Raw genomic sequence first — 17,287 nt, 5'->3', positions numbered from 1 at the left:
TTGTCTTCTCTTCGCAGAAAACCCTAAGTCGTTTACGTTTCCCCCAAATCAAATTTTTGCCCCTTTCTTATTCTGCCAATTCCTTAATTAACTTATTCAACAAATATAATATTTAACACATCATTATTTCTGATCAAGCCATGTGAGTAAAAAATAACATATCAACATGCCTAGTCAATGTTCACTTAACACTCACTAACGTCGTTAACGATTATGGTCAAATTTTTGCTATTTTTCAAAATTAAAGACTCGATTGACTCAAATAAAAATTGGGAGACCTACTTAATATTTCGCTACAATTGATTATTCATAATTTACCTTTTATAATATAACTATTTATTTATTATATAATGATTATCTATTATTTGTATACTTTTTTATAAAACTATTATAAGTGTTATTTTTTCTTTTCATTCGTAAATAATAATTTTTCTCTATTTATTTCAATTTGTATATCAACTATTATTATAATATCAGGAATATATATATATATATATATATATATATATATATAAAAAAGTTATCTTTTTACCCATATTGTTGTTTATTTTATTAGGTTATCAATGGGTTGTTTTTTAGTCAATTAATATTTTAAATTTTTTCATATTTTTTATTTTGTCACATGTCTTTAAAGATGTTATTTACATTTTTATCTATAATTTATATTTATATATAATTAAATATATTTTAAGCCTTGGAAAAATTTAAGAACTTCCAATCATCGGAAGAATTGTTGTAATATATTGAATATATCCTCATAAATAATTTTTGTTAAATATAACTAATTATTTGGAGATATATCGTTATAATTTATATATATATATATATATATATATATATATATATATATATTAATGAAACGAAATCAGAAGAGAAGAGGGAAAAATATTTAAGCCAAAATTATTTAATAGGTAGTGCGAAGTGGAAACGGTGCTCTTCAGTATTGCTTACATCTGGGGCGAAGTCGAGCACCAGCAGTGTGGCAAGAACGGTACCAAGACAGGACTTGGGTCCCATGGATTCCGAAACACCCACACCACCCAAGGTGTGTTCTTAGCTTTTCTATTTCATCAATCTTCGTCATATCATCGGTTTCGGTCACATACTCTCAGTTTCTTTTTTTTTTTCCCCTCAGACTCAGGAGGAAGAAGGGGTGGAACATCTATTTCAGCGCTTGCAGGAGTCCTCGGATGACGCCTCCATACACTTTGATATTGTAATGCATTCCTCTTGCCCTTTTGTTTATTCCCTCTGCCGCACTTTCAAGTTATTTTTGTTGTTATAAACTATGATTCAGGGTGTGTTCTTGTGGGAAAAAGGAGAAGAAGGGAAGGAAAAAGCGGCTGAACATTTTATCCAATCGGCCAAATTAAACCCTAAGAATGGAATATCTTTCAAATATCTAGGTCATTATTACGCCAACGTTTCCCTTGATACCCAGAGAGCTATTAAGTGTTACCAACGAGCAGTTGTTCTCAATCCCGATGATTCTGAGTCTGGGGTAAGTTTCGTAGTTTCTAGTCTGCTCCATTTGAAAGGTTCAATAATCAACATTGTAGAAAAATGAAGTGATGATTTTCCTTTCGTTCACTTAACTCTGATTTTCATTTTTTTTTTCACATCAGGAAGTTCTGTGCAATTTACTTGACCAAGGTGGAAATGATAGTTTAGAGGTGGTCGTATGCCGGGAAGCTTCTGAAATGTCACCGAGAGCTTTCTGGGCTTTTCGAAGATTGGGTTTCTTGCAGGTTTTTCTTTCTTTCGATTTCTTCTACTTTTCAAGAATTTATTAAGGCAGCTTTCGCCTTTTCTGTATACCACACTATTCTGTATTCTGTAGACTCGCCTAACAACTGCATTCTACATATTTTTCCTACAAAGCCAGATCAAACAATTTAATTTGCAAAATAAAATTCTTTTGACATCTGTCTATATCCTCAACAAACCTCTCTTTAATTAACTCAGGCTGAGACTGACCATTTATTAATTTTTATTCAATAATTTACAGGTTCACAAAAAGAAATGGTGTGAAGCTGTACAGAGTCTTCAACATGCCCTCAGAGGCTATCCTACATGTGCTAATTTGTGGGAGGTAATTTTCAGCAGTCTTTTCTTTCATTAAATTTGCCGTTCCCTATATTTTTCTTATAAATATTTGTAAATTTTATTAGGCTTTGGGCCTTTTTTGATAAGTATTTAAAAGTTTTTTAGGCCCTGGGTCTTGCTTATCAGCGGCTAGGCAGGTTTACTGCAGCTATAAAGGTACCACTTTGCTTGGATTTCTTTTAAATCATCTGGAAGATTGATCCCCCAATTGCTGTTTTTGTTTATGGGCTATCCATCAGTCTTATGGCCGTGCGATTGAGTTGGATGATACCATGGTTTTTGCTTTGGTTGAAAGTGGAAATATCTTTATGACTCTTGGTTCATTTAGCAAGGTACGCTAAGCTAATCACTAATCACTAGTCATTATCCTGTTGCCTTTCCCGATCAGACTTTGTTGTTTTCAGTGGTTGAAAGTGGAAATATCTTTATCACATTTGGTTCATAGCTTGTTCCTCCTTTTCATTCTGTTATTAAGCGCTATGATTCAACATAACATCAAAGGAGAGTTAGACTGGAAAATGTAGGCTATTTGTTTTCATTATAGAGAATTCTCATACAAATAGTGAAATACAATCTGGTTTCATCCTTGAGAAATAGTTACGTATTTTTTCCTTGCACTTTTCTGTTAAAGTCATTTATAACTGTCATTTGTTAGACATCTATAACTGACCTCTTGGTTGATATTCTGCAATATATATAGGCATTGTAACAGAAGTTCCTCATTTGTGAAAATTTTTCCTTTGATACAAGCTAATGGATGGATTCTAGGGCCTTTAGTTAGCATTATCTGGTTGGACTTTGAATTTAGTATATTTATTTTTTTTCTGGTGGTTATGGCTGGACTTATGTGTAGTTCTTTTATAATTTATCAATTATAGCACCTAGGAAATGCAGAAGATAGTCTCTAACCCATACTTGACAAATATTAAAGTGTACTGTATCTAACAAATGTGTGATGAAGTTGTTCTATTAGTGTTCAGCTGTTACTATTTATTGATGATATGTTAAACTGAGTCTTTCTACGTGAAGGGAGTTGAACAATTTCGACAAGCTTTGGAGATTTCACCACAGTGCGTGCCTGCACAATATGGACTTGCTTTGGGGCTGCTTGGTTTGGCAAAAGACTGCATCAATCTAGGAGCATATAGATGGGGGGCTTCACTGTTAGAGGTTTCTCTCTTCAATTTTTTGTTTTTGATATTTGTTGTGTTGTTTCTTATTAAGTTAGACAGTTCCATTTTTACAACATTTAGGAAACATCGTTGAACTGACTGCAGGAAGCATCTGAGGTTGCAAGGGCAAGTGCTTATTTTTTCAGAAACTTCTCATGTATTTGGAAACTACTTGCTGATATTCAGGTATTATTTACTTTTTCAGTCCTGAAAAGCTTTTATTGATTTTTTTTTTCTATAGGTAGTTTTTGTTGAAGTGGTGCAGTAAATACTTGACAATATGTATGGTGACATGGATTTTTCTTCACTTGATGTATTATTCAATTTTATCTTATTTTGGACTGTTGCAGCTTGCATATGCTAGATGCTATCCCTGGATTGATGATGTTCTAGAATTGGAATCTAATAAGGAAGCTTTCAGTGTTTCTATAAATTCTTGGAGGAGGACCTGTTTTTTTGCTGCAAGAGATGCCAAATTTTCATACCAACGAGCCTTGCATTTGTCTCCATGGCAAGCAAACATTTATGCTGACATTGCTGTAACTTCCGATCTTATAAATTCACTAGACAAATGTTACAAGCAAGACATAAATGCACGGTACGTTCTATGCAATCAAATGACCTTGACTATAGTGCTCCCCTCCCCTTAACTTAGTTGTCAAAGCAGGCAGATTGCAAAGAGGATGTCAATGGGAGCATTGCTACTTGAAGGTGACAATTATGAGTTCTGGCTGGCGTTGGGATGTTTGTCTGATCATAACGCGCTAAATCAGCATGCCTTGATCAGAGCATTGCAATTGAATGTATCTCTAGCTGTTGCTTGGGGATACCTTGGGAAGGTATTGTTAGATGTCATCAACAAACATTAACAACCTGACTTGATAATTTCCATTGTCCTTAGTTGTTGGTCCTACAATATAATTACTTTTCTTAGTTGGTATGACAGAAAAGAGAAGGATACTTAATAATTATAATTGATTTCCAGTACTGATAGGAAACAATTGGGATTAGTTGTTGTCAGAATGGCAAAACAAAAGTTTTAGAAAATGAAAATAAATTTAGAACACTTTTGATGAACAAAAATTCTTGCTAATGCCATCCCTTTTCCTATCAATGTCTTATGACCCCCCTCCTCTTTTCCTGCCTTCTTTCATGTTCAACCTCATCCCTTTTTTTCTTTCTGCACTATTTGCCACATATGTAGGTGATTACAAAATAGATTTACTTTGCACTCAATGCTTCTTACTTGAGGGATTGATTCCTTGCTACCGCACCCATTTCTCTCCTAGGTGTAATATGACCTAGTGTCACAATGCTCTAACTCCTCTCTGCCCACCAAAAAAATGAAATTATACACATGAAAATGTGAGTGGCTCCACTCTTTGCTAAATCTTATGTGTGAGTGGCTCCACTCTTTGCTAAATCTTATGTGTGAGTGGCATACCTGGCAATGAAACAAAGCATTGTTGTTTGTGCAGTGTTACTTTAGTCTGTCCTCATTGTATCATGGCAAATTGAATCTCTGTCAATGGTTGTAGTTGATGAATATCAAGCTTCCGTTCCATAAGGATGACGTGATTGCCTATTAGTCTAAGATATAAGACCTGGCTTAGCTTTATTCTCGTGACATCCAAAACAGTGTCCCAAGCACCTGAACTCTAAAGTCTAAAGGGCTTGGGTGGCCTCACCTGATGTCCCTGCTGTTGATTCAATGATAAGTGCTATAAATGTTCCAGTCTTCTTTTAGAGTCAACTCCTTCCTTTTGTTTGTTATTATGGTCAAAAGCTCATTTTGTGTTTGTTGTAATTATAGAAATAAGACTAAAAACTTTTATAATCAGGAATATCTTTCTTATATCTATTATTAGGAACATTTTTTACATATTCCCGTATCATATCTTTATTACTAGGGTATACAAAATCTCTTTTATTTATTGTATTGATTTCATTTTCTGAATATGAATAAAACACTTACAACCATTTCAGCTCAACGACTTTCTATTTTGTAGAGTTTAACACTGTGTACTCGCTCTCAGTTCACCTTGGTGATTAAATAGAGTCAGTTTTCCCCAACCCAATATTGAGCTTCTAATACGTATTGTTTCCACCAAAACTGTCAAATGCATAACATCATGAATTTCTTTTCTTGTTTTTGCCGTAATTACATTCTTTAAGTTGAAACCTATATCTTTTTTAGTGAAGGATGAATAACATCATGGAAATCTTTGTACCTTTCGTACATATTGTGATGCACAACATCATATGATAGACATTGAGACTGTTCTTGGTGCAATTTTCTTAGCTTGTGTTCGTCTTAATGTGTTCAGCTATATCGTAAAGCTGATGAAAAGCAATTGGCAAGACAAATGTTTGATCGTGCTAGAAGTATTGATCCTGGCCTTGCATTGCCATGGGCAAGCATGTCAGTCGAGTCTTGTATGAGGTATATTTCCTATTTCATATATTTTTTTGTATCATCATGTAGTAATAGCATGTTAAATTTAGTTTAAACTATATGTAAATTAGTTTACCGATTTTCTAACCATATGTCGTCTTTGTACAGTAGGGAGCTTGAATCAGATGAGGCATTTGAGAGTTGTTCACGGGCTGTGCAGATAATGCCTGTAATTTACTAATTCCTATTAGTTAACATGAAATGTATTGATATTCATACATACATCCATACACCAACATATAGTCCTGTTATTAGGATTTGGTGTATATTTGTCATTGATGTTGTAGTTGAATGTGAGAATGTTTGTGGTACATATCTAGGATGGAAAAGAAGAAATTATCAGATACATTATTTTAGCCCTAATTTTTTCTCTGGTATGTGTTGGATTGTTGCAATAATTTTTTTTTTCAATTACTATGCAGTTAGCTGAATTCCAACTTGGGCTCACTAAGCTTGCTTTGTTGAGTGGACATCTCTCATCTTCACAGGTTAGATTATATTGAAGATTGGTGACTTTCTGTGGTGGTGCTTCTTTTGAAGACACTGCCTACATTGAAATTCATGTCAATGCTGTTACTCATCACAGGTTTTTGGAGCCATTCAGCAGGCTGTGCAGCATTCTCCTCACTATCCTGAATCCCATAATTTGTATGGGCTGGTTTGTGAGGCTCGAAATGATTATAAGTCTGCTGCTACATTTTATAGGTTAGCACGACATGCATTTAACATTGGCTCATGGAATATTCAAAACACACATATGAGGGACATATCAATCAATTTGGCCAGATCGCTTTCTAAGGTGAACTATACTAAAGATCTCTCAATCTTGTGTCTCTGAAAACCCTAAGTGATATTCACTAATGTTTTCTATTTGATACAGGCAGGGAATGCGGCTGATGCTTTGCAGGAATGTGAAAATTTGAATAAAGAAGGTTTAGATCTAGATTTTGCAATTTACCTGTTAGGGTTCTTCAATTTAATTGTTTTATATATCATACAACTATTGGGTTTGAATGTTAACTAACTCTTGCCAAAATTAATTTCATTCATGATATCTTTGCTAACTTTTTTCTCTTCATAATTAATAAGAATGATTTACGAAGTGAATCAAAGCTGTGTTAGATTGAACTGTGCCAAATGTAAATAATGTGATTTGGGGATGTTTTGTGTAGGTTTTAGTCTATATTTATTTATTTACCTTTTTTTCTTTGTGAAGGATGTTTTGAGAGAGAGTGGCGTGAAAATTTATTTGAATTTTCATTTTTTTTTGACACCATTGTATGATATATTTTTAGGGGCACTTGATGAAGAAGGTTTACAAGTATATGCTTTCTCTTTGTGGCAACTTGGTAAAAATGATTTGGCTCTCACGGTAGCCAGAAGCCTTGCTGTAACTCTGTCTTCTATGCAAAGGACTTCTGTGGCAACATCCATTTGTTTCATTTGTAGATTAGTATATTACATTTGTGGACTGGATGCCGTTATCACTAGCATTGTGAAAATGCCAAAGGATCTATTGCAAAGTTCAAAAGTTAGTTTTGTCATGTCAGCTATCCATGCTCTTGATGGACAAAATCGTCTTGAATTTGTTGTCACTGGTAGCCGATATTTCCTCAAATATTATGAAGAAATTGCTGGGATGCACCTTTTAATAGCACTAAGTAAACTGGTATCTTTTTGCCTCTTAATTTTGATTCTTCCTGTTTCCTTACTCAACCATCAAGAAGATAACATGGAAAAATGTCATTGTATGGTTTGGACAGGTGAAAAATGAGTCTGATAGCCTTGACATTCGGAGTGGAGTTGCTCATCTGAAAAAAGCTATGCACATGTTCCCTAACTACAGTTTGATAAGGTAGATTTTTGTAACGAAGACTAGTATTCAAATAGAATTTTTATTTCAGTTTCACTGAATTTTAGTATGGTTCGTGATAGTAGGTTAGAGTTAGAAAAGAAGGTTAAGATTAATGAACTGAAAATATACTGATAGGATGTAAGTAGTAAAATCCCATAACATACCAAATTTGGCCAAGTAATAGCCCTATCCCACTAGTAATAATGCTAGAATCGTCATACACCATCCTTTTTATAATTAGGTACTTGTAAGTTCCATTTTTTATTATGTTCTGGATATAGCAACTGATATAAGCAACCTAGGAGTTGACTAAGCTACTGGCACATGTGGAGAACAAAATTATATACTATTATTCCCCCTTCAGGCTCTAAGTGCTTCGAAACTGAGAAACTAGGCACTGGGTTTATCTCTTAGGTCATAGAATAATGTATGGAAAATGGCTTAGTGGGTATATATGATTGATGATCTTGAGATGGAACATGAAATACCCCCAGTAACTTATCCAGAACCTTCTCCCGTAACAAATGTATAGGTCCATGTGTTTGGTCCTGGAATGTGGAATAAGATTGTGACTCAAAGCCATGAAGCTGAGGTTGTCATAACAAATCATAGGAGTTCAAACATGCACTCTAAGGTAGTGTTTGGACCAACTATTTTTTGGCTTGTTTTCTCCTTAAAAGGAAAAGACGGGCCAAACATTCCGTTGAGAAGAGAGAAACTAAGAAGGAATATGATGAACTGTGTTTAGCCAACAACGAAGCTATTCAATTCACGAGACAAAACATACTTATGTAGCATTTTTGACATTCAAGAGGCCAATGTTGAAGAGCAACCATGGCTATGAATAAGCTAATAAAGGCCATCTTTGCGATTTAAGAAAAAATTTCATCGTAGTCCTAACCCAAAAATTTGTGTATAACTGAACAAAACTCAGCCACATAAGCTTTTTCAAACAAAACTAAGTTAGCCCCTTACTGATGCAGCATAGAGGTCAATCTAGGTCAGTCCAAGGAATGCTGGTGCAATGAGTTCATTGATTGTATTAAAATGAAGATTTTAGGGATTTTCAAATTCAAATGCAGTGACAAATAAAAACTAAAAGCTGGAAAAATTTAAAATGCAAGGACCATAATGAAATGAAAGCTGTAAAGTTATAATCAAAAGTTCAACTAAAATGGGAATGTTAACAGAGATTGTGACATTGAAATGGAAGTTGCAAAGGGAACTAGAATGGAGCAGTTAGGAATTAAAGACAAGTAAAATGCAGTAAACTTAGTGTATTAATGATTGCAACAACAAAACAGAATTTGACTAAAAAGAGAAATGTGCAACGAGCAAAATATGGAAGATGAACATTACTAAAACCAGAAGATTAAAATGCAGAACTGGAATGTAAATTGCCGTGCAGATTAAATCAAATAAAGTGGGAACTTTTTGATTGAGTCCCTAATGTTAGATTTTTCTAATTAGGTGATATGGCAGTTAACTAGGTGATGTGACTGTTTCCTTATCTTTTCACCTTGTTTAGTTATTGCTACGTGTAACTTTATAATTTGGTTTATAATTTTATAACTTTCTAACTTTATAGTTTTATCATTTTATAATTCTATAATTTTATAACCCAGGATCAATAATTCCTTAACCTCCCAATGCCCGACCACCTTTCTATTGCTAGAGAACCGCTAAAGATGTTTCCAGAAAGGTGAGGGGTCTTCAATGATGTCGTCAAGGGGGTCAACTGCAAGAGAAACCGTACGTGCACAATGCAATTCTCTTTTATATTCAAAACCTCCAAAACACTGTCGCATTCCCCACCTTCCAGTGCCAAAAATTCTATGAGGGAATTGAACATGAGCTTCAAGCTTCGCAACAAATTGTAGAACATGAAGGTGGGGACCGAATTGGAAAGTTGGTTCAACAAGCGAAAGCACCTGAAACTTCGACATGGTTCCTATAGCAAGAGAAAGATGTTCGACAACAATGCTATCCTCTATGGTGAGGTGCACTAGAGAAGAACAACAAATGATATTGCAAATTTTGCAACATTCTCATGCAGCCAAGTGTATCTCCAGTGAATCTGTTGTAGGATCCATTGTTGTAGAGGTCTAGGAAACATAGGAGGAGTTGGCACTAGCAGAGAGTCATCTGGTGGACAATGGGGAACTTGTCGACGATACACTTGAAGAGTCTGTGGAGGTGTGGGATCTAGAGGTACACTAGACACAACAAGAGGATTATATATAACTGGGATAATGACTTCGTCACATGGAAGCACATCAATAGAAAGATTGAACTTAAAGTAAAAAGAAAACTTGGTGAAGGTGACATCTTTTGAAATTAAATAATGGTTAAGAGAAGGAGAGAAACAATTGTGAACAAAGTATGTGGAACAAGTTGTTGCATCTTGGCAAGGCTAGGATATCCCAACTTAGCAAGGATGAGAGAGGGAGAATCCAATATCGATCCAACATGTGTAGATGTCTGCATATAATAAATATAGACCATGAGACTCATATTTGGTGTCAATCATCCGACCGAAACTCCAGTCTTGTAAACAAACAAAATATTTGGTAAAAGAGATAATACAATCAAGAGAGTGGGTGAGCCGAGTTAGGGATAATAAGTTAAATGGAGACCCTAGAACATTAATAATATTATTGATAGATAGAGAAGGAAGAAGACAAATAGTACCAACACTGTGTGAGGAGGCCCTAGAGCCATTGACCATGGTAACAAAACGTAAATAACTTGAAGTGGACAGAAAAGAAGAGAAAAAAAAATTATTGTCAGTAATGTGATCTTTGGCACCGGAGTCTAGAGCCCAGTGTCAAGATAGTTGGAGTGAGTGAGACTAGCAAATGATGTACCAATGTGTGCAATAGAAGCATGAAACTAGAGTTCTGACGATCCTTATATCATTGGAGAAATTCCTTGAAGATATCAAGTTGTCCTTCAGATGAAGTGAGACCCAAGTCAGATGGTTGCAAGGGAGCAAATTGAGGAGGATGACCATGTAAGGCATTACATCAGTCAATTCTATGATTGAGCTTGTGACAATGTTCACACTTGTGATTCCCTTTGTCTAGCTTGCAAAGGTGATTGCAATCATCACACTAAGATAGCAATGTGAAAGAGTCATTAAAGGTGATTGAAGAAAGTATTTTAGAGGTTGATTTACTGACACACGCAATAGGGTGGATAGGTGGAAATAAAGGTAGGCACAACTAGGGACCCCAAGATCTTATCACGGACACGTGAATAATCATCAGGAGGTTCATGTAAAGCCAACTATATGAAGAACTTTGATTGTTACTCTTGTTTTTGAGAAGGAATGGAGGCTATAATTTATTGAAGTCATCAAGAAGAGTATGAATTTTACCCAAATATTCAATCACTATACCAAGGTGTATTAGACATTGTTAATAGAGGAAAGAGAGAGAATGAATTATTAACTGAACTATGTTATTATCATCACTCACTTTGAACCACGTATAGATTGTCTATTTATAGGAGTAGTTTTCTGTTAAGTATATAACGGAAGTTACATAAAAAAGAAAGAGTTGTACAATAATAAGAAATCTACATTTGTACAATGCAAAGGTAACCTGTACAAGTTAACATTAGGTAACTATAGTAGTATACTAACAAGGTGTTTGTGAGCAACAATGTTTAGGATATTTTGACAAACAACATAAAGACGTTGATTATCATTGATGTACAATTATTTGGCCTGGTTCCCAAACTTCTGAACATGTCTCATAAGCATGAAATAGTTGTTTCAGTGATGAATGACTAGTAAACTTGAGTACAATGCATAATTAAGCATCAATTTTCAACCAACATGAAAGCTCATTTTCACCAATGGTGGCTGCACTCTAATTAAAATGAACAACATAACCCTAACTCTTAAGTCAAAGTCTAATGTCTAATGCCTAAATATCATAATTAATTCTATATAATTTTTCAACCGATAGATGCACTTGACATAATTATTATAGATGGATGGTAGACATAGAGATAGTAGCAGCAAAAGAGGCCATAGATAATTGTAGAGAGAGAAAATAGTTACCAAGAAAGAAAGAACCAACCCTAAAAAGGTTGAGAAAATTCCAATGAACTCCGATCAAAATGGTACAAAACCAGAAAGAGGATTTAGAGAGAAGTTTGATCCAGGTGGTCACCATTGTAGAGGTGGCAGGATTCGTTGGCGTGCTTAATGGAAAGTGGTGGCAGTGGCGATGAGAGTTGGGTTGGTGCTTGCTGGTGCATTGAAGCTCTGATCACCAACTGGTGTCGCTGGACCAAACGACAGCAGTGGCAGGATCACATTGGGTGGTGGCAGCATAGTGGCTTGAAAAAAACAAAAAAACTACGAGCAATGCTAGAAATTGAAAGGAACAATTTTTGGAAAAAAAATTAGCATTGGTGAATGGTGGGTTCACTGGAGAGCCTAAAAATAAACCTAACTCTAGATATATAAAAGAGGGACATACATAAGCTGAATCCCTAATATGTGTAGAGCAAATAGGATTATGCATTTATAAATAAGAAAATACAAAAGAGATGGGCCTAGGCCCATTACATCTAACAACTTGTAAATTAGCTACAGAAAGAAATATATCAAGTTACTCTTTCATACTTTTAAAATCCAATAAACATACCCTTCTCGGTATTTGGAAATGAGTTGTCATTCCTTTTTCTTTGCCCTAATTTTTCAATAATGTCAGTCCCGTCTTGCTAGCTTTGCTGTTGCTGACATCCTTTCTATTGTACATTTTTCTGGGAGCAGGAACCTTCTTGGCTACCTCTTGGTAACCAGTAAAGAGTTAAACAATTATCATGTGGCAACGAGATGCTGTAAACTGGACCATCTTGATCTTTCTGATAAAAAAGGTTTCAAATCAGCTGCTGATATCCATGGTGCAGGAGCTGTTGCTTGCTATACCACTTGCAACAGCAGTCCAAAGTCCACTTTTCCAACTTGTGCAAAACAGTGTTCTAATCATCCTGGAGCTATCAGATACCTGCAGAAGTACTTCTTTTATTTTCTTTTATGCCCCATAATTGCCCTGGAAAATTTGATTTTTTAATATTCCTTTTTAAATTCTCATATATGTTTATGCTATAACTTTTTGTTTAGCTTTATGTGTGTAAAATATGTATTTCTTGTGGTCAAATTGAGTACAAGAATTATAGTTTTTTGTTCTTGGGTGTAAATCTGAGAGAATGTAAACAATCTGGTGGCTCTATTTAAGGTATCCTGCACATTATCCTTGGCCATGACTAATCATGTTACAGTATCTCAAAATTGCAGGTGCTTTCATCAGAAACCATGGAATCATGATGCCCGCTACTTGCTTGTTCTTAACTATCTTCAGAGGGCACGTGAACAGAGATTTCCTCAGCATCTTTGTGGCATACTAAATCGTTTAACTCATGCAGCTCTTTCAAATGAATTGTATAGTGGGACAGGATTGTTGTTCCAATATAGATACTTTCAACTTCTACTTTGTGCTTCTGAGGTCAGTTTACAATGTGGGAATCATATGACCTGTATCACCCACGCAAAAACAGCTTCCGAACTTGTGCTTCCTGATGATTATTTATTCTTTGCACATCTACTATTATGCCGTGTGTATGCCATGAAAGGTGATCTTCCAAGTTTTCAAAAGGAATATATGTTGTGTTTGGAGCTCAAGACAGATTATCACATCGGTTGGATCTGTCTCAAACTTATGGAATGTCGATATGAGCTGCAAATATATTCAAATGACACAGACTTGAACTTTGAAGAATGTGTGAAGAGAAGTGGAAAGTTGTGTGATATGTGGATGGCAGCATATAACCTAGTGAGAAGCATGATTTCCTTCCAGAAGAGGGATTTATTCTCAGCAGAGGAGTTCATGAAACAGGCTTGTTCATTAGCGGGTTTCGAGAGTTGCCTCTTTCTATGTCATGGTAAATATTTGTTTTGGGCAAGGAGCTTCATTTAACTAACTTTATATACACACACGCACACAAAAAGGCTGAGATTCAATCCCATACATTTAGATATTAGAATCAATCTACTTATAGTAATTATGGAAGGATGGCAGAATTTTCTGAATTACATATATGGATAATTTTCCTAATTATATCAAAAATCTCAATAACATTTAACACAATATCTCAACAACATCAATTTGAATAAGTAATATCTCCTATTATTATTAAAATTACTACGACTACGACTACTATTATTATATATGCCTTTATAGATACTGCTAGTTGAAGCTAGTTGTCTCTTCTTGATCCTTTTTACCCTCGTCTCTTCCTGGAATGCATCAAGATGGATCTTTAGTTCATGTCCATCCACTCATATTGTTCTTTTTATGCAGGTGTCATCTGTATGGAACTTGTCCGGCAGTGCAATGGCTCTCAATTCCTATCAGAGGCTGTAAAGAGTCTTAGCCGAGTTCATGAACTTTCACTTACTCCCTTACCTTTTGTTTCAGTACTAGTCGCACAAGCAGAAGGAAGCCTTGGTTCTAAAGAGAGGTGGAATGGAAACCTTCACCTTGAATGGTATAATTGGCCATCAGGTATGATTTCTGCTGTGTGTCTGTGTGCCCACATCCTTTATAACTAGGGGTGCTCGGGGAAGGAATAACTAGAGATGTAAATGTTGTTAAGTTTCTATTGAAGTATTCCACATATACAATCTTTTCTTAAATAAAATGACAGTCACTCTCAATGTGTTTGTTCCTTTTATGAAAGACAAGATTATAGATAATATGGAGAGCAACTTGATTGCAACATATAAGTGTCATTTGAGTGACATCTTTGAACTGCAATTCTTAAGTAATTGTTTAAACCATAGCTCTATATTATGCTTTTGCACTAGATCATGGCACAACACTATGTTTCTTGCTTTTCCAAGAAGTCAAGTTACCTCTAATGGAAACAAAATATTCGAACGTAGATCTTTTATCAGAAGGAGATCCTGCCCAATTAACATCTAAATAGCAGACAACATCTTCTATCAAAATGGAGGATTGAGATAATGAAGAATAATGAAGAAAATATGGGCTAAGCTCCTATACACATAATATTGTAACTAACTTAAAATATTCCAACTAACAATATCTAACAATTATCAATATCATTCAATCTTCCTATTTTCAATGAAAAGCATCCTCAGCATCCGCAACAATTTTCATCATTAGAAGCATACAGTTCAAAATCTTTCAATTCCCAACTAGATGATACTTCAATGTAAAGCTTCTTCACTTGCAATCTTTAAACAATTGTTACATTTGACTTTTCTACAATTGCCCTAAATATTTCTCCCATTTTTCCACCCACTATCTGATCTATTGTGTTGAGAAATTTTACTATATTGCAATGCCATCAGTTGAATTCGATCCAGTCCCCCTTCCAGACATACATTATTGTGAAACAACAGAAGAATTAGTGAGTTCAAATTTCAATTTCAACAAATAGAAAACAAGATTAGTATCATCAAATTGAGGGTAGTGAAAAATCAGAACAGATATGAACGGAAGCATGTAAATTTGACTAGAAAGCTGGAAAATTCTAAGTTGTAAAAATATAGGACAGTAAATGACGATCAAACATGTTAGAATAAATAGAATTTATTTTGAAGGTGCTGTCTGCTTTCTGCTGCACTTAGTTTCTAGATATATTTTTTCAGTTTCTCTTCTCTTCCCTCTCATACATTGTATCTGGTGTATCTAAATTACCATAAATGTGAGATCCTAAGAGAGGGAAATTTAACTCTTTAAAAATTCATTTTAATTCCTTTGTATTATCTTCAACTAAGCATAAGTGAGAGGTGGCCAACTCAAAAGAATGGAGTTGTCAACAATGATCGAATTGTGCGCAGAGCAGAGAGGAGAAACTGTGTCCAGTGAACTTAAAAGTGAGTTTTCAACATGAGAGTAACTTGAACTGCAAACATAAATAGAAGAAAAACTGAGAACACTGCCATCACGAGGAACACCAACTGTTGTGAAGAGAGGTGGTGATAAGAAATCACAATGTTGCGGGGAAAATTAGCGAAGGGAAGAATTACTATGCTCACTAGTAGCCGTTGGAGCCTGATGCCAAATGTAGGAGATGTTTGATCCCCATTTTTTCTTTTGTTTTTACAACCAAAAACGACAAGGTCGGCCTCGATTTAATTACAGAAGTTGCAGCTGAACTTGCCCACTCAGACCTGAACTCCCTAGTTAGTTAGTCAACACAATTCTGAAAGTGTTACACGAATTCAAGACTGTCAGCGTGTCGATTCAAACCAAGGTTCTAAGATGCAAAATAGTACGAGTTTAAATTACGATTTTAATGACCATGATTATCATTGCATTGTGTATAGAGAAAATTTTGGGTGATTATTTTTCTAAACTTGTCCGATTGAATCAAACCATTATCTGATAAGGCAAGGTGGAGTTAGATTGCTTTTATATTCAACAGTTGTCCCCTAGCGGATTAGTAGATTCAAATACTGTATTTACAATTGGAGTTTGTTCATATTCATTGGTTGCTGTATTTAAGATTGGTGTTTGTTGGTATCCATTGATTGCTATACTTTTTGTGTATGTACTGTCTAGTTTCTGTTACTTTTTCGCAGAAATGAGGCCTGCTGAACTCTACTTTCAAATGCATTTGCTTGCAAGGGAGTTGAAAGTCGGGCCAAATTTTACATCTAGCATGGAGTCCAGTCAGAGTCCTCTGAGATGGGTTATTCGAGCAATTCACACGAACCCTTCTTGTATGCGATATTGGAGGGTTTTACAGAAGCTTATGGAATAGGCCTGCAATATGAAGCGACAGATTCAAGGACTACGGTGTCGAATCGAATTTTGGCAGTGTTCAATTACTATTGAATTTGGCGGTGTCCAAGAGGAGTACTTAAGCAAGTCGTTTTTTCTAATATTGTAAGTGGAAATATGAAATACTTAGTTCATAGACAAAAGTTGTAAGTGAAAATATGGGATACTTGGTTCATAAATGGAACCGTTTGGTACTAGAAAGAATAGGAATGAGTAAAAAGCGTGATTTATGTATTTCGGAAGGGAGAAAATCAACGGGTGAGGAGGATGCTAATGTAGTAATAAACTTGATTATACTAAAACAATAACAATGCACGTAGATTACTTGTCAACGACTGGTGAAAGTTGAAACTATTAGTGACAGGGTACTTCGTATTTTATTTATTTCCTAGATTTTTAAAGAAATATTTTAAATAAATTTAAGTTTGAATTCATAAATGCTTTATTTTTATTGAAACATTTTTTATTAGTAATTAATCTATTGAATTTAATTGTTTTATCTTCATTTGGCTTTAAAAGTTATTTCCTAAAGTAGTTTTATGCAACTGGGCGATCAAATTTTGTTTCAAAATCCAGAATTTTGAAATTTGTTTTTAACAAGTATTTTAAAAAGGTTTAAATATACATTTGGTTTCTATTTTTGTTGTGTTCAATTGTATCTTTATTTTTGTCAAATTTTTAGTTTTTTTACTAATAGTATTTAAATAGTTAAAGTTTTTGAACCTTACATGTCATGTGTTAGTTTCTGAATTTTTTAAATTTTTAAAAATTTTTGTAAGTTTTTTAATTTTAAAAAAATTGTTCATGTGTTATAATTGTGTCATGTATTAATGTTAGTATCATGTGTCAGTTTATGGTTGTGTTTTTT

General features: G+C 34.7%; 1 protein-coding gene across 4 annotated transcripts; it reads left to right on the top strand.

Annotated features, from left to right (window-relative positions):
* The first annotated feature begins 888 nt into the window (after positions 1 to 888).
* Positions 889 to 16,751, top strand: LOC114173022 (Tetratricopeptide repeat (TPR)-like superfamily protein). Of its 4 annotated transcripts, none has more exons than XM_028057214.2 (22): positions 889 to 1,045; positions 1,136 to 1,216; positions 1,298 to 1,501; positions 1,626 to 1,748; positions 2,009 to 2,092; positions 2,212 to 2,262; positions 2,346 to 2,438; positions 3,136 to 3,276; positions 3,384 to 3,464; positions 3,629 to 3,876; positions 3,946 to 4,117; positions 5,606 to 5,721; positions 5,845 to 5,902; positions 6,156 to 6,221; positions 6,320 to 6,532; positions 6,614 to 6,665; positions 7,029 to 7,402; positions 7,497 to 7,588; positions 12,378 to 12,620; positions 12,903 to 13,546; positions 13,966 to 14,169; positions 16,218 to 16,751. In XM_028057214.2, the coding sequence occupies exons 1-22, from the start codon at positions 1,016 to 1,018 to the stop codon at positions 16,397 to 16,399; spliced, it is 3,552 nt and encodes a 1,183-aa protein (XP_027913015.1). In that variant the 5' UTR covers positions 889 to 1,015; the 3' UTR covers positions 16,400 to 16,751. The 4 variants fall into 4 exon arrangements, with proteins under 4 accessions (XP_027913015.1, XP_027913014.1, XP_085525290.1 ...); XM_028057213.2 differs by having other exon boundaries at positions 5,842 to 5,902; XM_085669164.1 differs by lacking the exon at positions 2,346 to 2,438 and having other exon boundaries at positions 5,842 to 5,902.
* The last annotated feature ends 536 nt before the right edge of the window (positions 16,752 to 17,287 follow it).

Source organism: Vigna unguiculata, chromosome 2 (assembly GCF_037176805.1).
Source record: "Vigna unguiculata cultivar grain cowpea cultivar isolate G323 ecotype 2 chromosome 2, ASM3717680v1, whole genome shotgun sequence".
In the NCBI taxonomy this organism is placed as follows: domain Eukaryota; kingdom Viridiplantae; phylum Streptophyta; class Magnoliopsida; order Fabales; family Fabaceae; genus Vigna; species Vigna unguiculata.
Note: the sequence above shows the minus strand (reverse complement) of the source record. Positions and strands in the feature narration are given on the sequence as shown.

What these genes read in the sequence shown, in the direction of transcription:
- LOC114173022 (XM_028057213.2), top strand. Translation starts at nt 1,016, where the DNA reads ATGGATTCCGAAACACCCACACCACCCAAG. An exon ending in GGGCTGTGCAGATAATGCCT is followed by an intron (nt 5,903 to 6,155) that starts GTAATTTACTAA and finishes ATTACTATGCAG; the next exon opens with TTAGCTGAATTCCAACTTGG. An exon ending in GCTATCAGATACCTGCAGAA is followed by an intron (nt 12,621 to 12,902) that starts GTACTTCTTTTA and finishes TCAAAATTGCAG; the next exon opens with GTGCTTTCATCAGAAACCAT.